Raw genomic sequence first — 19,998 nt, 5'->3', positions numbered from 1 at the left:
TGCTTCCCCCTCTCTCCTGCCTGCCTCTCTGCCTACTCGTGATCTTTCTCTCTGTGTCAAATAAATAAAACCTTTAAAAAAAAAAAAAAAAAAAGACTCTCTGATTTGCAGAATTTCAAAGAATATACCAAAATCAAGTCTGGGAAACTGCACCATCAAGCAGAAATCCTTAAAAGATAGTCCAGCACTGCCTGGAGGTCTGTCTGTCTCTGTTTGTGAAGCTAAGGCCAGGCCCTAGAGACTGGTCGATAACTCTGTGCCAGGAAAGAGCTTCATTTGTATTACCTTATTTAGCCTCACGATATCTTTCTGTGGTGGGCAATGGCCATTCCCATTTCAGTGAAGAGAAAACAGAGGCCCAGAGGTGAGCCCCACCGCTGTCAGAGAGCAGAGCCAGGACCTGAACCGGAGCAGCCCAGCTCTCGAGCGCACGCTCTTCACGGCTGAGGAGCACTGCCGCTCCGTAGATAAATACACACATCCACGATTACCACGCCGGGGCATCACGACCACCACTGACAGGACACGCACTGTGAGGTATCCGAAGGCATTTTACGTGCATTGTTTCATGTTGTCTTCAACACTATGATACAAACACTAGAGCTATCCCCATTTCACGGAGGAGGAAACGGAGGTCTTAAAAGAGTTTCTTTCTCACCTGCTTAAGGCACAGAGTAAGTGCAGCGCTGCATCAGAGCTCCGGCAGCCTGAGGCCAGGACTTAGATGGAAGCCCGGACATTTCTCACTGTCCTCTCCTTTACCTCTGATTCCAACAGTATCTAAAAATCCAGGAGATTGGTTTTGTTCTGTTGTCTTTTCCTGTTTGTGTTACTCTTTGCTCTTCTCATAATGGCTCCCACAGTATCGAGGTTTGGGGGTGGAGAGGAAGAAAAAGGGTGTAGGGTTCCGGCCTAACCAGGGCAGAAAGTCCTAGAGTCAAGCTCGCTGTGGAAGCCCATTCTGAACGAGCAGGGGCTGTGAAGGTGAGATACGGTAAAACAGCGGCCCTGGGAATGACGCCCCTGCACAAAACGAGGACCATCCCAAACCCCGTCTGGTCCTGGCTCGTGATGATGAAGGTCTGGGGGGCACGTAAGTGATTGTCTCTCCTTACGATTTGCTTAATGAGTCTGTAGCCCCCAGATGTGTATCAGAGAGAAGAACGGGGCAGGCGTGGGTCTGGTGGGAAGGAAAACGCGAGGAGCAGAAATCGGGGACTGACCATGCAGAGAGGGCTAACCCCCGCGAGGCTGGTGGGGTTTACGCTCCTCTTCCCAGTTTTCTCCGGACTGCCAAAACGACAGCTGCCACACAGCACCTGGCAGCAGGTGCTGTGGCTCAAATTAGCCTGACTCCATCGACTCCAGAAGGCTTCTATCAAGTCCTACCCCTCCTAAGCGCTGGCTTTCAACCCGGCTCTCTTAGAAAGGGCACGTGGGTGACAAGCGTCGTAGATAAAACTGCTAACCTCAGCCCTCACGAAGCTTATCATCAGTTCACCAACCGACCTCACCCCGTCCTTCCAAATTACCTTTCTGGAATCCAGCCCTGGCCTCCACTGCAGGATCTCAGAACTGTCTCTCATCTCCAAAGAGCCAACTGGATTTCTCAGTAATGGCCGAAAATGGAAATGCCCTTATCATACTTCACTAAAAACACAAGCAAGCAAACCACAAAAGGGGTTGTAAATTAAAAATTCAACAGAAAAAGCTTCCATTTATTCTTTCATTCATTCATTGATTTTAACCGAATGCCTACTGTGGACCGGGCGCCTTGCTAGGTGCTGGGGACTCCCAGCAGGGAACAAGACAGACATAGCATGACTCCTCAGGGACATAAGAGAGGACAGGGTCCCTAAAGGAAAAGGCTCCATTTCAAACAACACCACCCCTGTTAGCTCCAAGACGCAGGAACACAAGGGGCACCTTCGAGGACGGGTCTGAGCCCGATGACGGTCACAGTAACTTAAGGCCACCTAACTGAAGTCTGGGAAGAACAGCTGGGGAGGTGTACTGGAGGAAATGCCTTCACACTTGCCAACTGAATGTTCTCGGGCAGAAAGCAGCTCTTGCTCTAATAAAACTGAAAAATGAAGCCTGTAAAAGAAAAAAGTCAGAGGCAGCAGGGGCACCCTCCTCTGGGCCCAATTCCCAGCCCCCCAAGAAAGGGACACTTTGGGGTCTTCTCTGCTTCAGAGGTCACTGGGCAAGGCTGTAGTCTCAGCCGGCTCTTTGGGCAAATGCACCAGCAGCCTCTGCCACAAAGAAGTGGAAAAAGTCAGAAATAAAAGTCAAAGTCAGAGATAAGAGCCTGCGACAGGACGCTGAAAACCTTCGGCAGGGAATCTTCGGAAAAAAATTCAGCCTAGCCCATGGCGTTCCAGAACACGAGAAGCCAAAGAAGGTCCGCACGGACTGTCCCACCACAAAGGACAGCGATGACACCAATTATTTCTGCCCTCGTCGAGAGAGCTTGTCATCCCTCTACAGAACAATTATCTATAGGTGCGTAATAGTCAAAAGCTAAATTCTTCCCCCAAATCAGCGTTAAGAAAGTGCTGCTCACAGCAATCTGCCATCATTTCATTACATTAGATTAATTTTTAAATGTGTTAACCTAACAATTATGCCAACTACCATGTAATTAATATTCTGACTGACTTTACAAAAATTACAAAATCCCCTAAAGAAAATAATTAGTCATTAAGCATGAACGAGACTTTTCTATGGCCAATAGCACATAAAACAGAAAGTTCATCCCATAATGGGTGGTATCAAAGCCTTTCCCACACTTCCTTCAATTCTTAGCCAACAGTGCGTAAAGCTGACATTGGCAAGTTACCCCAAACTTCACTTAACATATTAATGCACTTACTGGTTTAAACTCTTTGAGGGTAAAATGATGAATGATGAAAGTTTTAGCAATTAAAAAGCTCTTTTCATTTGTAAGAGAGGCAAAATAAACACATCTAATTGCTTGCTGCTTCCATATTCCCGGCTGGAAATGAGAATACTGGCTTATTTCTTGGGGCTACTTCTTGAGTTTATTAAAGAAGTGTACATAAGGCATCCTCACCATTGTTTCCCTCTTTCCTTTCAAGATTTTTATGTATTCTTGCAATCGACCTTAAATCCTTTCTAGAGTAAGGCAGGGTATAAATAAGTCATAGTCAAACAGGACATTATCTATCATAATGGAAATAAAAAATGTGTTTTCCCTGCAGCCCATCTTTGAATAATTGGCAGGGGCCTCCCAGCCCCAGAACAGAGCTGCAAGCCCCTACATGACCTCAGCAGGAAGGAATGCAGAAAGTGATTACTGGTGTCTGCCCTGGACAAGAGCAATAGTTTGGGGGCCCACGTACCACACACCTGTCACTCCATCTTTCAATAAATCATTACAAATTAACAAAATGCATACAGATTCATGAATAAAAGATCACATAGGAATTGCTTCCAGGATGAATGTGGAAGGGAAAAAAATGTCTTCTATAGTCAAAAACCTTAAGGCAAAATGGATTAAAGCATCAAGTTTAGAGGAGAGAACACTGAGCTAAGTCAGGAAATGCAAATTCTAGACTAACTGTGAAGCCATGGGCAGGTCAGTTCACGGGGCCTCAGTCTGCTCAGCTATAAAAGAAGGCCTAAACTAAACATCCCCTAATCATTCTTTGCTTCTACTGATCGGTGGTACAAGCAGCCCCCAAAACCCCCTCTGCTGGGCCACTAGGGAGCTGATGAACAGGCGGCTACTGTGCAGGAGGAGCTCCGAGGCCAGGGACGGGACTTAACCACCCACCCCCCAAGCCCAGAGCTTTCACACTGCTCTTACAGGACTTACAAACTACTTAATCTGTAGCATCTCCAGGACAAGAAGTTCCACAAAACACAGTATTTCTTTTCCTTAATACAACCTCTTTTTCACCTCAGAGCAAGGGTTAAGAGTCAGGAGTAGGAAACTGGATTTTTAATATACTAACTATTAAATTCGGCGAACAAGTAAACTACCTTCATTCAACCTGAAACCAGTCACTTCCACTAGGAGTCCCGGGTCACTCCTGGTTTCTCAGTTGGCCTAAGTCTTCCCTCCACTGAAGAGTCTCCGTAGCTCTAGGCTGTTCCAAAAACAACACTACCCATGTGATACACCAACACAGTCTGTGTCCAAACACCAAAAAGCAAGACTTTCTACCAGGAGTCCAACCAGAAGGAAGTCACACCATGTACCTAATGATCAGATCCCATCCAATCCCTAGGTAAACTCAGCTAAGGACGACCGACAGCGTCCCTGGGAAAACAAGGAGGCTCCAACAGGACAGCCTGACAGAGCAGTGCTATCTGCATAGGGCTGGAAGAATCTCTGTGGCAAAGACATAATTTTTATCTGCCCTGCATCCCTGCCTTTAGGAAACTGCCTCTCCAACTCCCAGGAGCCCTACTTCCTGTGCCTCCGGTGATCCGCATCACCCAATTAGAGGACCCCTGTGCTGGATTCGATGAACTGTTTACTTAGATAGGGGCCACCTACCAAGCAGGCCCAAAATCCTTTTTCAGTCTGGCACGACACCAGGAGATCACGTGGTATGAGAGCGATGCAAATTCCCAACCACCGGGCCCTTTCCCACCACTTACAGACATCAGGCCAACCCAGAAAAGCAGACCTACAGAGAACAGGAGAGCGACAGATCCCCGTACCAACTGGGCACCCTGATGCTGAAGACCAAACTGGGTTTTCTGCCAGCAGAAGCCCAGAGTTTGAGGGACAACCCTTACAGCTGAGTGTCTGTATCAGAGGTTCAATCACCTCTCCCTGCCTCTCATACTTAGCTGCCAGGGTCCCACTTCAAATATATAATAAATACCACTGAGAAACTTAAAGATAAAAATCTGCACACCAGAAAAACTCTCAATGCTCATCTTTCATCCAAAACCGGGGGGGGGGGCAGGCAGGAGGACCACAGAAAAGAGGGAAAAGACAATGATGACGGGAGGGCTGCGGCAATTCAGAACCAGTAACTGCAAGAACAATGGTCTCCAGAGAAGTACCACAGCCTAATGAAAGAAGTTTCCCAAGTCATTCCAAACATATATATTCTAGCTCTTTATCAGCAGGAAAAAAAATACACAATAACTCGCAGCACCCAAACAAAAGGAGCTTGTGAGTAAACAAACTAGCTGTTTCCAGGCTTATGAGCCTAACTGTTAAGGGCTATTTTTAGATTAGAGCTGAGTTTTCCTATTACAGCTGTCCCAGGGTCTACGCCACAGGGCTGCTTGCTGAAGGAAACCACGAATAGCAGATTTCACGGAGCAGCTTAGAACAGTCTCCCCCAGATGTAGTCAGAGAGCGGAGAGCAACCGAACAAACGGCACTCACATCTTCCAGGGAGGACAGGGGAAGACAGCACGAGCAACACAGACGCTGTGAGCGGCTGAACATTCGGACCACAGGTCCTTACCCTTCTAGGGGTTATGGACTCCTCTGAATCTGACGAAAGCTAGGAAGGCTTCTCCAGGAAAAACAAAATGTACATACCACAAGGTTTTACACAGGAATTCAAGGGGTTCCTAAAAGCTGCTCCCTGTACCCAATCTCCAGGTATAGAGTCCTATCCACACCTGATTTAGGACTTTTTAAACAAATTAATTACCTGAGCATCATGACTAATCCCCAAAGACTTCAAAGGACTACAGAAGAGCTCATAAAGAAATGATACAACATCCACCTCTGTAATCACATCGAGAACAAAATCTGAGTTTTGAATCAAGAACAACAACGACAAAAAGAAACAAAAACTTACACCCTCCCCTTCTGCATTCATGAAATGTTAAGAAAACTTGGCTTTTTCTGTAACCGCTCCATTTCTGACATGTCTCCCTTACCTTGTTTGACCATTTATACGCTTGCAGGAGTTGACTATAGAGAGGAGTTTTGTCCTGCACAGGATCCAGGCTCAACAGCCCACTGTTATGGAGAGGATGGTTCTCAGATGGCTTGCCTACCAGATTGCTCAGACGTTCCAGCTCACTGAAAAATAAACAGGTAAAGCAATAAACCTGAGTCCAATGAAACTCCAGGGTTTAGCCAACCAGAACAAAGGCTGCGCTTCAAAACGTCCATCAGAAGTCTCTTAAGAAACACTGTGAAAGGTTAAGATCTCCGACAATCGAGAAAACCCTTAAGTGGGAGCTTATCTTATTTTAAAACCGAGCTCTCTGGTGCCGTTCTAAAGGAGGAAAAAAGTTTAGAGCACTGGAACCGGGAAGACTGCTAAAGTCAGGATGTAACAACCCAAATTATTCTCAGGGTGGGGAGGGCGACTTTCTGGAATTTTGAAATGTGCTGTAACATCGCTTCTCACGAAGAGTTTCCAAACCCACATACAGATCATTACATTTGGCAGAACAGCAAGTACCTGAAGAGATGATGATTATTTATCATTCACATAGGGATAGACTGGTACATGGTACTTCACAGATGGTAAAACTTAACAAAACAAAGAAGAGATAAAATAAACAAACGGAATGGGAAGACACCACGGAGGGGGCTGTGTCAAACAAACATACTTCAGTCTAGCAGGAAAACTCTAGAGACGCTGGGGAAAGGGAGCCAACAGCAAAAGCACATTCCGGGAGCATGTTCTGTGAGGCCAGTCTCAAACTGTCAACAAAAGCCTCTCTAGGAACAGCTTCTCATACCACACTCATTTGGGAATCTTCAGCCACCTTCTTCTTGGCATTACTGCACAAAGATTTAAAAAGATTTATAAACTTTCTAGAACGGTGGAGGGTTGTGAGATCCTGAACATTACCCAAGGGAGGAAACGGAAGAGAGCAGAGAAGAGCCACTGCATCCCCTCAAGCAGGGAAAAGTATTAACTGGCACTGCGCCAGAGAACAGCAAGTGAATGTGGGAGTTGAGGAGGGGTGTGTGATTTCCTGGCTTCCCACCAAAAAAGAATAGCAACTACTTAGGGGGAAAAAAAAAATCAAAAGAGGCACCACCCATCATTTGGTCACCACCTCCTCCATGCTACCTCCGCCTTCCATCTGGTTACTAAGGAGACCAAGTTGGGGGGGAAAAAAAATCCATCCATTCCAGATATTACAGGATGACTATCTTAGCAAATGCCTTTCCCTGCTAAGGTCAGTTCTGAGAAGTAAAAGGCAAAAATCCTGGAACTCCAACCTCCCTGAGAAGGGCTGACTCTCTTAAGGAAGGGAAGACAAGTTTGGAACCTAACCAGCTAAAGAGTTCCTACAACCTGATGGGCATCTCACAAACACCCTCTCACTTATTTCTTCCGGACCACTTAGAAAGTAGAAGTAAAGAAGGTGACTTGTAAGAACGAGAGAGAAATATACAACCCTTAGCCCTAAAGGACTGCCAATTAATATTGGGGTGGGGGGAGGGGGCTAAACTTAAGTGATCAAACCTGAGATGAGGTCTCTCTAGAGGAGGAAACAGAAGAGGAGCGGGTGGGAGTGGAATTCTGATCGGTTCCGGAGGGGGCAGGGGAGAGGGAAAGCACAAGTCCTGTTTTATCAAGTTTAGGTCTGGAATAGTGTGAAACTGATGAATTTCAGGTTCAGAGGCGAGGAACTCGTGCTCCAGGGACCAGGTGCACTCGGGTTTGGGGCAGCGCTGGGCCGGTGCTGTTTGGTACTATTGGATCAGACACGCCGGGGCACAGAAGGCCTACAGGTGAGAAACCTGCCAGGCGGAGACGAGAAGTGGAAGTGCACGGGAAGAGCGCGTCTCCTCGTCAGGAAGAGAAGGACCCCACGGCAGGTGCGGAGCGGTGGGAGACCGCCAGGACTAGGAGGCCGAGAGAAGGGAGACGGGAAAGCGGGGGTGGGAGACGAGGTGTCCCTGGGGAACAGGCATGGGGCTTGGAAGGGAGGGGCAGAGAGCAAGCGAGCTAGGAACTGAGAGCGGCCCCTGGCTGGGAAGACTCGCGCGGGGTCGGGGCAGGGTGGGCGCCCGGAGGGTCCCCGACGCCGGTCCCTTCAGCCGGTACCTACTTGAGGTCCCGGTTGACCGAATGCAAGTTGTCCTGGAAGTGCGCAATGAAGGCCTTCTCCCGGCCCTCCAGCGTCTCCTTGTTCCGCATGCCATCCTTCAGGCAGTCGAACACCCTGCTCACGCTGGAGCGCAGCGCCTGGATGGCACTGATGGCCTGAGCAAAGGCCTCCAGGTTCACTCCGACACTTAGCAGGTCCGCCATGTTGCCGCCGCCACCGCGGGCTCTCCAAAATCGGCCTCGCTCTCTAAAGGCCGCGCTCGCTGATGACGCAAACCCCCGAAGGCCTCTGGGAAATGTAGTTCTCGCGAGGACGGGCTGCCCGCGGGGGGGGGGGGTCAGTGCAGACACAGCCCAAAAGAGGGTTTCCACTCGAGTAAGCAAAGGAGCAGGCGGGAAAGCGATCGCTAAGATTTGGGGAAGTCAGGCTGCATTCTCGGTTTTCTTCATGGTGAGAAGGAACTACAGAAAGTTCCCGCGTTTCCCCAACTTTGAGTTCTTGGAAATACTAGGTAAAAGAATTGCTCAGAGCAGAAAAGTGGCCATGGAGCAATGAATTAAGACCCATTGGATAAAATGGGTCCATACTGTTAGATAAATGAGGGACAAGGGAGATTTCTTCCCCACGGCAGAATGCCAGCTGATAGAAGTAGAAGAAATGATAGAATGAAAATTACCATTTGGCAACCATTAGAAGAATAATTGATTCGGGTAGGAGTCAAGGAATGCTGAAGCCAGTGGGTGGAAGTGTGAGAAGTCACTGGATATTTGCAGAGTCTCCAAGTATCATCCCACAAGACGCTCATTAATTAAGAAGAGTAAAATAATGACCCAGCAACTCCACTTCTGGTTATATACTCAAAAGAAAGGAGAGCAGGGACTGAAACAGGTACTTGTTCCCTCCTTTATGGCAGCGTTATTCACAATAGCCAAAAGGCTGAAGCAGCTCATGTCCCTCATAGGATAAATTCATAAACAACATGTGGTGTATACAGCAAGGGGATATCTGTCCAGCATTCAAACGGAAGGAAATTCTGACACGGGTTACAACGTGGTGAACCTTGAGGACATGATGCTGAGTGAAACAGACAGTCAGATAAAGACAAACACTGTATGATTCCACTGATGAGATACCTAGGTAGGCAAACCCTAGAGACAGAGAGTAGAATGGTGGGTACCAGGGGCTGGGGGAAGGGGAGAATGAGGAGTTAGTGTTCAATCAGAAGAGGGTTTCAGTTCAAGAAGATGAAAAATTTCCGCGGATGGTGGTGATAGCAACGTGAAAGCCCTCGATGCTGCAGGACGAGACGCTCAAACATGGTTAAATGGTAAATTTTATGTTGTGTGTATTTTACCATAATTCTTGTTTTTTTAAATTCAGTAATGTTAAAGAGGGGGTCCTGTTGACTTCACAGTGGAGCAACCTGGCAGACACCACCCCAGCAAGAGACCAAGGTTGACCTTACTGCAGTAGGACAAACCGTCTCCCGACACAATGCACAGAGAAAAGTGCACCATGAATTCTGTGATATTCCTGCCAAAAATGCAAAGCCAGAATCTGATCAAGATGTAAGATAAACTCGAAGACATTTGACAAAACGACTGACCCATACTTTTCCACAAAACATCCGTGTCATGGAAGACAAAGAAGCATGTGACCTGGGACTCTCTTTGCTGACATCACGGAGACCATTGGTGAGATCTGAATAAGGTCTGTGGGTTAGTTCATAGTATTCTAATGTGTCGCTGATTATTTCATGATTTCGATCACTCAACTGTGGTTATGAGAGAGGTCATCCTTGTTTGGGGGAAGATACCTTGAAGGCATAAAACAGCATAATTTATGAAAGAGCATCTCTATGAAAAAGAAAATAGTATGAAGATATTTATTTATAGAGAGAAGTACAGAGCCAATGTGGTAAGATATTAACAATTATGGAATCTGGAGGAAGAATATACAGGAATAGTTTGTACTATTCTTGCAACTATCAGTCTGAAATGACGTCAAGATTAGTTGTTGTAAACAGAGGTCAATAAAGGACATGGTCTAAGTGGTAAGAGAAATTTTCAATTCTGCCAGGCTGTGCTGACCAGCAATGTGAAATTGTTGAGTTCACCTCAAACCCACTTCCTTAGTACATCCCCACTCTTCCTTCTCCAAGCTCACTCCTCCCTGCCCCTCCCACACCACCTCAATTCACATTCTCTAGTTGTGGAGCAGGAAAGATAAACTCGGCTCCAAAACTGGACCCTGACGTTGCTCTCCATGAGTGTTTAGACACTATTTAGATGAACGAATAGTCCCAGGAGAAAATTAAAAGTTGGGGGGGGCGGTTCATTGTCTTGTGCTTACATCATAGCTTTCATTTCCTGACATCTACACCATCTTCAAGCATTGCCATTGGCAGCTTTTCCTAAGGAGGGGTAAGAGATAGGAGAAACTTCCAGCTGTGGAACTCTTCACAAGTCCCAGAACTCCCTGATCTTCGGTTTTCTCATCTGTGAAATAGAACTAGGAATCATACCCATCTTTATTAAATAGCTGTGAGGTTCAATAACACCTTGAAGGCAAAGCTTTTGAAATAATGCCTGACAAGGGGGTGCCTGGGTGGCTCAGTGGGTTAAAGCCTCTGCTCTGGCTCAGGTCATGATCTCAGGGTCCTGGGATCGAGCCCTGCATCGAGCTCTCTGCTCAGCAGGGAGCCTGCTTCCTCCTCTCTCTCTGCCTGCCTCTCTGCCTACTTGTGATCTCTATCTGTCAAATAAATAAATAAAATATTAAAAAAATAATGCCTGACAAGTAATAAATACTCTGGAAGGTTGTAGCTGTCAGGAGAATGTGCTAGGAGAGCCTCCCGTGGGCCCATGAGCCAGGTTTCTATCTCCTCTTGAGGATTCTGTGCAGAATCAGGCAAGGATGTACAATGTGTCTATTGGGTCAAATATCTCTAGTGACATGACCATGTTGCTAGGAGATTGTCCTTTACCTGTATCCTATAATTCACTATTTCTTGGTGGCCTTTTTTTTTTTTTAATCTCCTTTGGAGTACAAGGTTTTGGCTTTTGTTTTTTTAAGATTTTTGGAGAAAATCCTCTTTTAGCTTCGTAAAGGAAGGGAAATATCAGTATCTGTTGGCTTCTCTTGATTTTGGCTTCCCTTGTAGTTTGTTCATCCCTTCGAGGGGGAGATTAGAGAAGGCAAACTCTATTACTGTGGTTATGTAACTTATTGGGAATCCCTGATGGCTTAGAGAATGTGACCCTGGCTGCATACTTTGTCCCCAAGAAAAAAATGTGCCAGTCTGCCTTTGCCCGCACCAATATGTACTTACAAACCCAAGGTTTTGTATACAATTTCCAAGGGTTCATAGCCTCCCTAAAGTCCAAAATAGACCTCTGGTTAGAATCATGTTCTAAGGCAAACACCATGGGGGGGATGGCCCACAGCTAGCTTGTAGCCAGCAAGTCTCCAGGGCCTGGGGCCCAATAGATGCTCAAGTGTAAGTTTTTGGAAGCAAAGAATTAACACGATATATTATGTTTGCTTCTTGGATCTTCCCTCCAAATTACTTCATCTCTATGTATACTCAGATATCTCTCCCTCCTGCTCAGCCCATCTCCCCCGCCCACCCTCTCCCTCCCCACCCCCCACGCAATAAGATTGTCCTTTGTCTTACTCTCTGATTCAGTGGTTTAGATGCTGATTGGAGCTATAAAGTACCAACATGCTCTGCTCCCACAGTCATTAGTTTTCAGGATTTTTCTCTGGTTCCCCTCTTCTGGGAAACTCAGAAATTGATCTGTGTAAATGCACATTTCCCCCCTGAACCTAGTAAGGAGCCTTTCATCACAGCAACAGAAAACTTCATTTTGGAAGGGAATGGACAGAGTTTCTCTAAGGTGCTGTAAATCCTTGAGAATGTTGGCACATATATGCTTGCATCTGCGTGTGTTTGTGGGATATAAATTAGTTTAAAAGGAGTTCATTTAGAGTAATATCAGATTTTAATTATTGTGATCTTATGTTTGGGTAAAAGGCAGCACCCTGCTGCTAATATCTTCCAAAATGAACAAGCCATTAGCTTGGTGCTATCAGCTCAAGAGTATTAGAATGAGCAATCCGAATTAAAGTTGTCAGTATTTAATTAAAATATGCTGCAACTCCCATCATATTCAGAGAGCATGTGGTTTAAGCATTCCGACCGAGAAAGCACCCTCATCAATTAATAATTATTAAGGATTTACTAGATGCAGAACACTGCATTGGACGGCCGGGCAGAATGTCACCAGATAGATTTAAACCCAAATCTGCCTTGGATAAGCCAGACGTAACTAAGCCACCTGTCGTAATCAGTGTGGCATCATGCTTAAGACCTTGGGGGTTGCTCTGAGGATTAAATTGAGACAGCATACAGTTCTGGGGACATAGTAGGCATGCGAGTTAGTCATTCAACAAATATAGATATTGGATGTGCTCGACATTTTGTTAAACAGCTGGGGAGCCGGTGGTAAAACCAGGCGCAGTCTAGCCCTGACAAATGTCACTGCAAATATTTGAAGTGGATTACGTGTTCCTTCACCTTCACCTGAAGGCTCACTGCATCCCTGAGTTTTAAATTGTTTAGAGTCAAGTTCATTAAAATTAATCTAATGCAAGTATGGTTGAGAAACTTCCGTTGGTCTCTTCTGAACCCACCCCACCCAGCCCCCGACTCCTGTTTTCCTCTTATCTTGCCTCTCGTGGTTTTAGCATGATGAGAACGGTGATCAAATATCCCAAAGACAGAGGATCCTGGAGAGCAGGAAATCAGCCTAGACTGGTGTCCCCCCGACAAATGAGTTAACCCTTCTGAACCCCAGATCTCGCATCTAGAGAACAAGGAAGTAGGATCACCTCCAGAACTAAAAATCCAGGAGGGGAAGATTAGAAGGAACTTGTTAGTAATTCAAGAAGGAGGAAAGGGAAAGGATCACTCATTGTTAATTCTGATCACAACACTGCACCAGAATTCCTGCACTCCAACTCATTCATTACCCAGGGACACTCACTGAATAAAAGGATTAAATAAGGATCCCTGTGGAACTCGGTCCTGTTCTCAGGGCGCTCGCTCACAGCCTCGCCAGGGAGACAGACACAAATGGAACATGAAACGCAGTGAGATTCAACTGCAAGATAAGAGACCTGCACACAGAATTTTGAAGTTCTTAGAGAAGGTGGTTACGCCATCCTTCTGCACAGGGGAGGTCTGGGTCAAGCCTTCCAAGGAGACGAGGGGCTCACCAGGTGTGGTGGGGGATAGAGGTAAGGGAGCGCAATGGACAGTTTGAAGTGGGTTGTGCTGTGATTAGATCTGTGTTTGCGAAAGTACACCCTCTAGCCATGAAGAAAGTGGGCAGAAGTGTCCAGGCTTAGAGGCAGAGACACCAGAAAGACAGGGACTATCTCCACCTGCAGAGAAGTCAACAATGGACCACACGCGAGCCGTATTCTTCCCATCACAGGAAGCCAGGAGGTATTTTAAATATTTTAGTAAATTATTGATTGCCCATTTGGACGCTCACTTAATCAACCACCAAGCATGTTGTTAGGGACCTCCGCTTTCTCCCATGTTCATACGTAATTAAGCACAAAGCATCTCAGGGATGGACCCTCTTACCAACACATTAGGCCAAATCAAAGTAGAACAAAACGCAGGTTGTTTGTTGAGCCTCTACCGCAGCCCATTTGAGGGAGGGATTGCCTTCTAATTCTATTACTGCATTATGTGGATTGTGTGTTTTAATCAAGACTGACAATGGGCCGCTAGCGTCAGAAGCTACTAAGCGTGTAACCCTCACACAGAATGTGGGAGCAGAGGGCAGATGCCAGGCTTTCAGGTTCCCGAGGGGAAGCCCAGACAGATGGGCAGCCAGGGCAACACAAGATCCCTGCCTCAGGAGCTCTCATTAGCACCCCCCCTTCCCAGCACTCCCCTCCAGCTCCACACCCCCTCCTCTAAGCCTCAGGTCAGACAACAAAAGAAGGCACCTCAGATTCCTGACAAAGAGAGGATCCATTCCCCTTGGCACTGGAGTCTGATTCTTTTTCGTGTGTTGCTTTATTTTACCTAATCACAAACACGTACTCTGAAATGTTGGAAACTACAGAGAAAACCTACATAGGAAAACAAGGTTATGCACAATTCCACCTCAACGTTTTGGTTATTTTCACATATGCATTATTTTATAAAACTGGAACCCTACTGTATCATGACCTCTATTGTTCATAGGATAGCCTAAATACATTTTCCTCTCATCTAATAGTCTTGTAAAACATGTTAAAGTCTCCCAAAGATTCCATTCAATGGCTTTATGTAATTTCTTGGGTTCCTTATTGTTGACCGCCCAGTTTTTCCACGTGAAACTGTACAGCTGTAGACACTCTAACTGTAAATCTTTGTGGGTAAAGTGAACACATTCCCTGCAGGTGATGTCTGTCCCCCATGTGGTTGCAAATCACTTTGCCTGTTCGGGGATAGCAGGTGTGCAGGACAGCCTCACCAGCTCCACCTTCTTTGTTAACACCGGTCCATTCTTGGAAGGCGGTGGGGGGTAGAAATGGAAAGAGCCCAGGCTTTGAAGGACAGACAGACACGTGTGTTCAAATCCCAGCTGTCCCCTTCCGAGGGATCCCACCAGAGAAGCGTTTGGCTGAAACTAACAATAGCATATGACATAAAGGTAGTTTAAAGAGAGAGGGTGGACGGGTTTCACATGAGAAATGGTCAGGGGTACATAATACAGGGCTGCTGCAATGGGTCATCAGGGACCCACAGCTCTTTGTCAGTCTGCCCGAGTGCCCTTAGTTCCAGACTCATTTCTGTCACTTCAGGGTTGCAGCGTGGCTGGGTCCCAGCTCTGCATTTCAGGCAGGAAGAAGAAGGAAGGAGCAGACTTCTGCCCACACCTCATTGGCCAGAACAGGGTCACATGGCCACCTCCCACTGCAAAGGAGTCTGGAAACCTGAATTCCACCTCTCTCTCTCTCTCTCTCTCTTTTTTTTTTTTTAAAGATTTTATGTATTCATTTGACAGAGAGAAATCACAAGTAGATGGAGAGGCAGGCAGAGAGAGAGAGGGAAGCAGGCTCCCTGCTGAGCAGAGAGCCCAATGCGGGACTCGATCCCAGGACCCTGAGATCATGACCTGAGCTGAAGGCAGCGGCTTAACCCACTGAGCCACCCAGGTGCCCCCTTTTTTTTTTAAAAAAGATTTTATTTACCCAATTTGACTGATCACAAGCAGGCAGAGAGGCAGGCAGAGGAGGGGGGAAGCAGGCTCCCCGCTGAGCAAGGAGCCCGATGCCGGACTCTATTCCAGGACCCTGAGATCTTGACCTGAGCCGAAAGCAGAGGCTTCACTGACTGAGCCGCCCAAGTGCCCCAGAATGGCTACCATTTTAAGAAAAAGGAAAGAAAATACATTTTGGGGGGGATGTGGAGAAACTGGAGCCCTGCTACCCTGAGGGTGGGGAGGTAAGATGGTGCAGTCACTGTGGGAAACAGGATGGTGTTGCCTCGGAAATCTAAACAGAGAAGTGCTACATTGTTTAGCAATTCCTCGCCAGGTATACACTCAAACGAATCAAAAACAGGATCTCGAAAAGATCTATGTACACCCGTGTTCATAGTAGCATTGTTCACAACAGCCAAATGGTAGAAGCAACCCCAATATCCATCAGTGGGTAAACGGTTAAGCGAGTGTTGACAATCTGTGCAGTAGAATATTATTTGGGCTCAAAAAAGGACCCGTACTACAACGTAAGTGAAACCGGAAGGCATTATGCACGGTGAAATAGGCTACGCCAGTCACAAAAAAGACAAATACCATCTAATTCCACTTACATGGGATACCGGGAGTCATCAAATCCAGAGTAGATGGTGGTTGCCAGAGGCTGAAGGAAGCGGAATGAGCAGTTAGTGTTTAATGGGCACGGATTTTCAGTTTGGGAGATCATAAAGTTCTGGAGACGGATGGCGGTCGCACAACACTGGATGTACTTGATGCCCCTGAATTGGTGCAAACGACCACGATGGTCCATTTTGTTACGTGTATTTTGCCTTAACTGGAAGGAAAAGGTAAAGAAAAAACAGGTCAAATTAATTTTAATAATATAATTTATTTAATAGCATATATCTGAACCATGACATTTCAGTATGAAAATTACTGAGATTTTCATTATTTTTTTGCCTGCTAAACCTCTGGAAATCTTCATGTATCTTACCCTACAGTACCTTTCAAATTGGACAAGGCACATTAGCTACTGTTCAGCCCAGTAGCCACGTGTGGCTAGTAGCTACACTATTGGTGAGCACAGTCCTAAAATAAAGGCAGGCAAGGGAGAGGCATGAGTAGGAGCTAGAGGTTGGGTAAGGCAGCCTGACCCTTGGCTGAGTCTGTTAACCTCCCTGACCTGGGGAAGGAGCATGGACAGTGATAACAGCCAACTCCTCAGGATGGACGCAGGAGTTGTGTTGGGTAATATCTGGAAAGCCCCCAGCGAGCTGCCAGGGACACAGTAGCTGCTCCTGTAAATAGCAATGATTGCTATTCATGTTTCCATGTTTCCATGGAGAATGGAGGTAACAATAAAAAAGGACATTATACAAACTGTTTCTTCAAAAGTTTGTAAGACAATAAGAGAGATGAGAATATGTTTTGGGGGGGGGGTTAAAAGATTTATTTATTTTAGAGAGAGAGCATGCTCCTGAGAGTAGGGGGAGGGACAGGTGGAGAAGAAGAGAAGCAGACTCCCGGGATGGGGTTCGATCTCACAACCTTGAGATCAGGACCTGAGTCAAAATCAAGGGTCAGACACCCAACAGACTGAGCCACCCAGGCACCTCTATTTGTGTATGTGTGTGTTTTTTAGAGGTACGTATTTATGGGTAAAATAATGTGATACGTGAGTTTTGCTTCAAAATTATATGGGGGCACAGAGACAGATGGGGAAAGGATGAGAGAAGATTGGCAGTCACGGCGACTGGGGGCTGGGTCAGCTGAATGTCCGACTCAGTTTGACCTGGGGGTCACAGTCTTGGGGTCATAAGATTGATCCCCACATCAGGCTCCATACCAGGCACAGAGTCTACTTGGGATTCTCTCTCTCTCTCTCCCTCTCTCTCCCTCTGCCCCTCGCCCCCCACCTCAATAAATACATAAATAATATATTTTTTTAAAGAAGATAATTGTTGAAACTGGTGATGAGTTTGTAGGTTTCATTATATTTTGGATGTTTTCCATCATGAAGTTTGTTTTGTTTTGTTTTCCAGAATGGATTGAAATGCAAGAGCTGTATGCTAATCGCTTTTAGTAAGTGTTCAATTACTGAAAGGTGATGGCTTTTTTTGTTTGTTTTAAAATAACAGTTTTATTGGGATATAATTCACAGAGCTTAATACTCTTGTAAAGAACTGTTTCTAATATATCCAGAAAGTGGTGCAACCATCCCCCACTATCTAATTCCAGGATATTTTCTACTCCCCTCAGTCCCTGGAGACCGTTAACGATTCTTGGTCTCTATGGATTTGCCTATTCTGCAAATCTCATATAAATGGAATCGTACGATAAGTGGTCTTCTGTATCTGGCTTCTTTCACTGAGCATAATGTTTTCAAGGCTCACCCATGTTACAGATAATGGGTCAGTACTTCATTTCTCTTTATGGCTAAAGAGAATGAACGTACGGCATTTTGTTCATCCATTCAGCGGTTGGTGGACATTTGGGTGGCTTTCACTTTTTTGGTTACTGTGAATAATGCTGCTATAAATACATGTGTACAAGTTACTGTGTGGACGGACATATGCCTTCAGTTCTCTTGGGTGTGTATCTAGGAGTGGAATTGCTGGGTCATGCGGTAACTTTAAATCTTTGGAAAATTGCCAAAGTTTTCCACAGTGGCTACACCGTTTCATATCCCCACCAGCAATGTATGAGAACCATACTTTGTCCACATCCTCACCAATGCTCTTTATCGTCTGTCTGTTTTTTTGGTTATAGCCATGCCAGTGTGAACCGGACCCCCACGGTAGGGACTTGCATCTCCCTTATGGCTAAAGATGTCTATTGGCCATTTGAATATCTTCTTTGGAGGAATGTCTATTCGATTCTTTGTTCATTTTTAAGTTGGGTCATTTGTCTTTCCATTGTTGAGTTGTAAGAGGACTTTTTAAATAAATTTGAAATGGTGCCACACATTATAGTGAATGTAATTGAGCAAACAGTACAAGTTTTTTCGAGATATTCATATACTGTGCCTCACCCAAACGCTAACAAGTACCCCAAATTGTTCTGGATATGACAGGTTTTCACCATGAAGAGCTATCATAAGCCAAAATACCTCCAAAGCCTTTCTGTTAAAGAGAACAGAGGGAGGAGGAGGAGGACGTCATTCCTTTTTATACCTGTGCTTTCTGAGCACCTGCTGGCATCTGGCTGAGTGATTGCTCTCTGGGAACTGCTCCTAACAAGAGAGATATGAATGCGAGTCAGCTAAACCTCAAACTGCTGTAAGATCAAGGCCGCCTCAATGATGGCTGGGGTTTGAAGAGAACTTATGGAAGGGAGAGTCACTTTCTCTGGGAGTCAGAAAGAACTCATGAGGGAGGTAGCATTAAAGTTAAGCCAGTCCCTCTCAGGCCCGTCTGCAGGATATTCTGAGATTGATATCCACCAATCGAGCCTCAAACATTTATCCAATAAATATTGAAGAATCGAACATGCCCAACGGATTCACCAAGGTCCATGGCTAAAGTCCCTGCCTCGCAGAGCCTACATTCTGGGGAAGAGAATCATAACAAAAAGCATAGCCTTTACCTGGAGCATGTCACGGAGTGAGAACACTTAAGAAGGAAAGTAAAGCAGGACATGTGAACGGAGTGACAAGGAGGCGACCATTCTGACAAGTCGGTCTGATGAGATCTTTGGGGCGTGAACTGTGTGAACAAGGGGAGAAGCTGGGGGGATATCTGCAGGCAGAACATTCTCGCAGAGGGAAGGGAAAGGAGAAGTCAGGGGAGGGGCAAACATCAACTGTGGAGAGAACTCTTGGGCCATACATTGATGACGTGCCAATGCATTCCCACGAGTCTTTGTTGGAGTCAACTCTCATTAATTCTGGAAAGTGCATTGGTATTTTTTTTTTTCTCATGGCAAAAGAGAGGGAACAGTAAGGATCTGAGGGGTCTTTTGACTGGGTGGTGTGGTCATCAAGACTTCCCCTTTGAGAGCCCCTGTGCCAATCAGAATCTAGTCTTCAGGACAGTCCACACCTCTGAAGAGAAGATACAGACACAGAGCTTCTGGAGGAAATAGAGTGTTTGGGTTTCAAATGAAATAGATAAAACATCAGGCTTTACAGAGATTCAAGACATCTCCTTTGTCCTCTCCACTATGGACAGGTTCCCAAAATATCACCATCTTTACTGGAGAGAACCTCCTCAATCGTCACATTCTTTCCTTAGAGGAGCTGGGCTTCCGTAGCTTGGAGCGGAGAAGATGAGGGCAGGAGGAAGGTCATGACGGTGACCTTCAACTCACCTTCATGCAACCATGGGGAAGACTCAGTCTATGGCATATGGTGGCGATTACCAGAACCACTTGTGAGGAAGCTGTGGGGAGGAAGGTTTCACCGTCATGTTGCAAAGGGCTTCCTACAATGGGAAAGGCAGCGAGTTCCATGACTAATGGTATTCAGACAGAAAGTAAATGGATATTTATCTGAAACTCCATGCAAGGGAGTCTGGCATCGGTTGGAAGGTTGGAGCAGAGCCCCCGTTGGAGCTAAAATTCGATAATCCACTGTACTGTCTTCTAGGTGAAAATCAAGACCATTCATAAAGGAGAAGCCCACAGAAGAACGTGAAGGTCACGAAGAGTGTGCCCTGAGTCTTTTTCCTCCAGTTGCACGCTGTTAAGGGGGCCTTAATTAAGCTTT

At 46.0% G+C, this 19,998-nt stretch overlaps 1 protein-coding gene across 4 annotated transcripts in view; it reads right to left on the bottom strand.

The window, feature by feature from the left end:
* MED27 (mediator complex subunit 27) overlaps positions 1 to 8,268 on the bottom strand; it is a 194,048-nt gene extending 185,780 nt beyond the window's left edge. For all 4 annotated transcript variants that reach the window (XM_044264626.1, XM_044264628.1, XM_044264629.1 and 1 more), the window contains exons 1-2: positions 8,026 to 8,268; positions 5,884 to 6,028 (exon numbers count right to left, since the gene is read on the bottom strand). In XM_044264626.1, the coding sequence (XP_044120561.1) occupies positions 5,884 to 6,028; positions 8,026 to 8,228 (348 nt within the window). In that variant the 5' untranslated portion in view covers positions 8,229 to 8,268. The remainder of the gene's footprint in view (positions 1 to 5,883; positions 6,029 to 8,025) is intronic.
* Between the last annotated feature and the right edge of the window lie 11,730 nt (positions 8,269 to 19,998).

Source organism: Neovison vison, chromosome 9, assembly GCF_020171115.1.
Source record: "Neovison vison isolate M4711 chromosome 9, ASM_NN_V1, whole genome shotgun sequence".
Taxonomy (NCBI): domain Eukaryota; kingdom Metazoa; phylum Chordata; class Mammalia; order Carnivora; family Mustelidae; genus Neogale; species Neogale vison.
The sequence above is the reverse complement of the archived record's forward strand: the minus strand, read 5'-3'. Positions and strand labels throughout refer to the sequence as shown.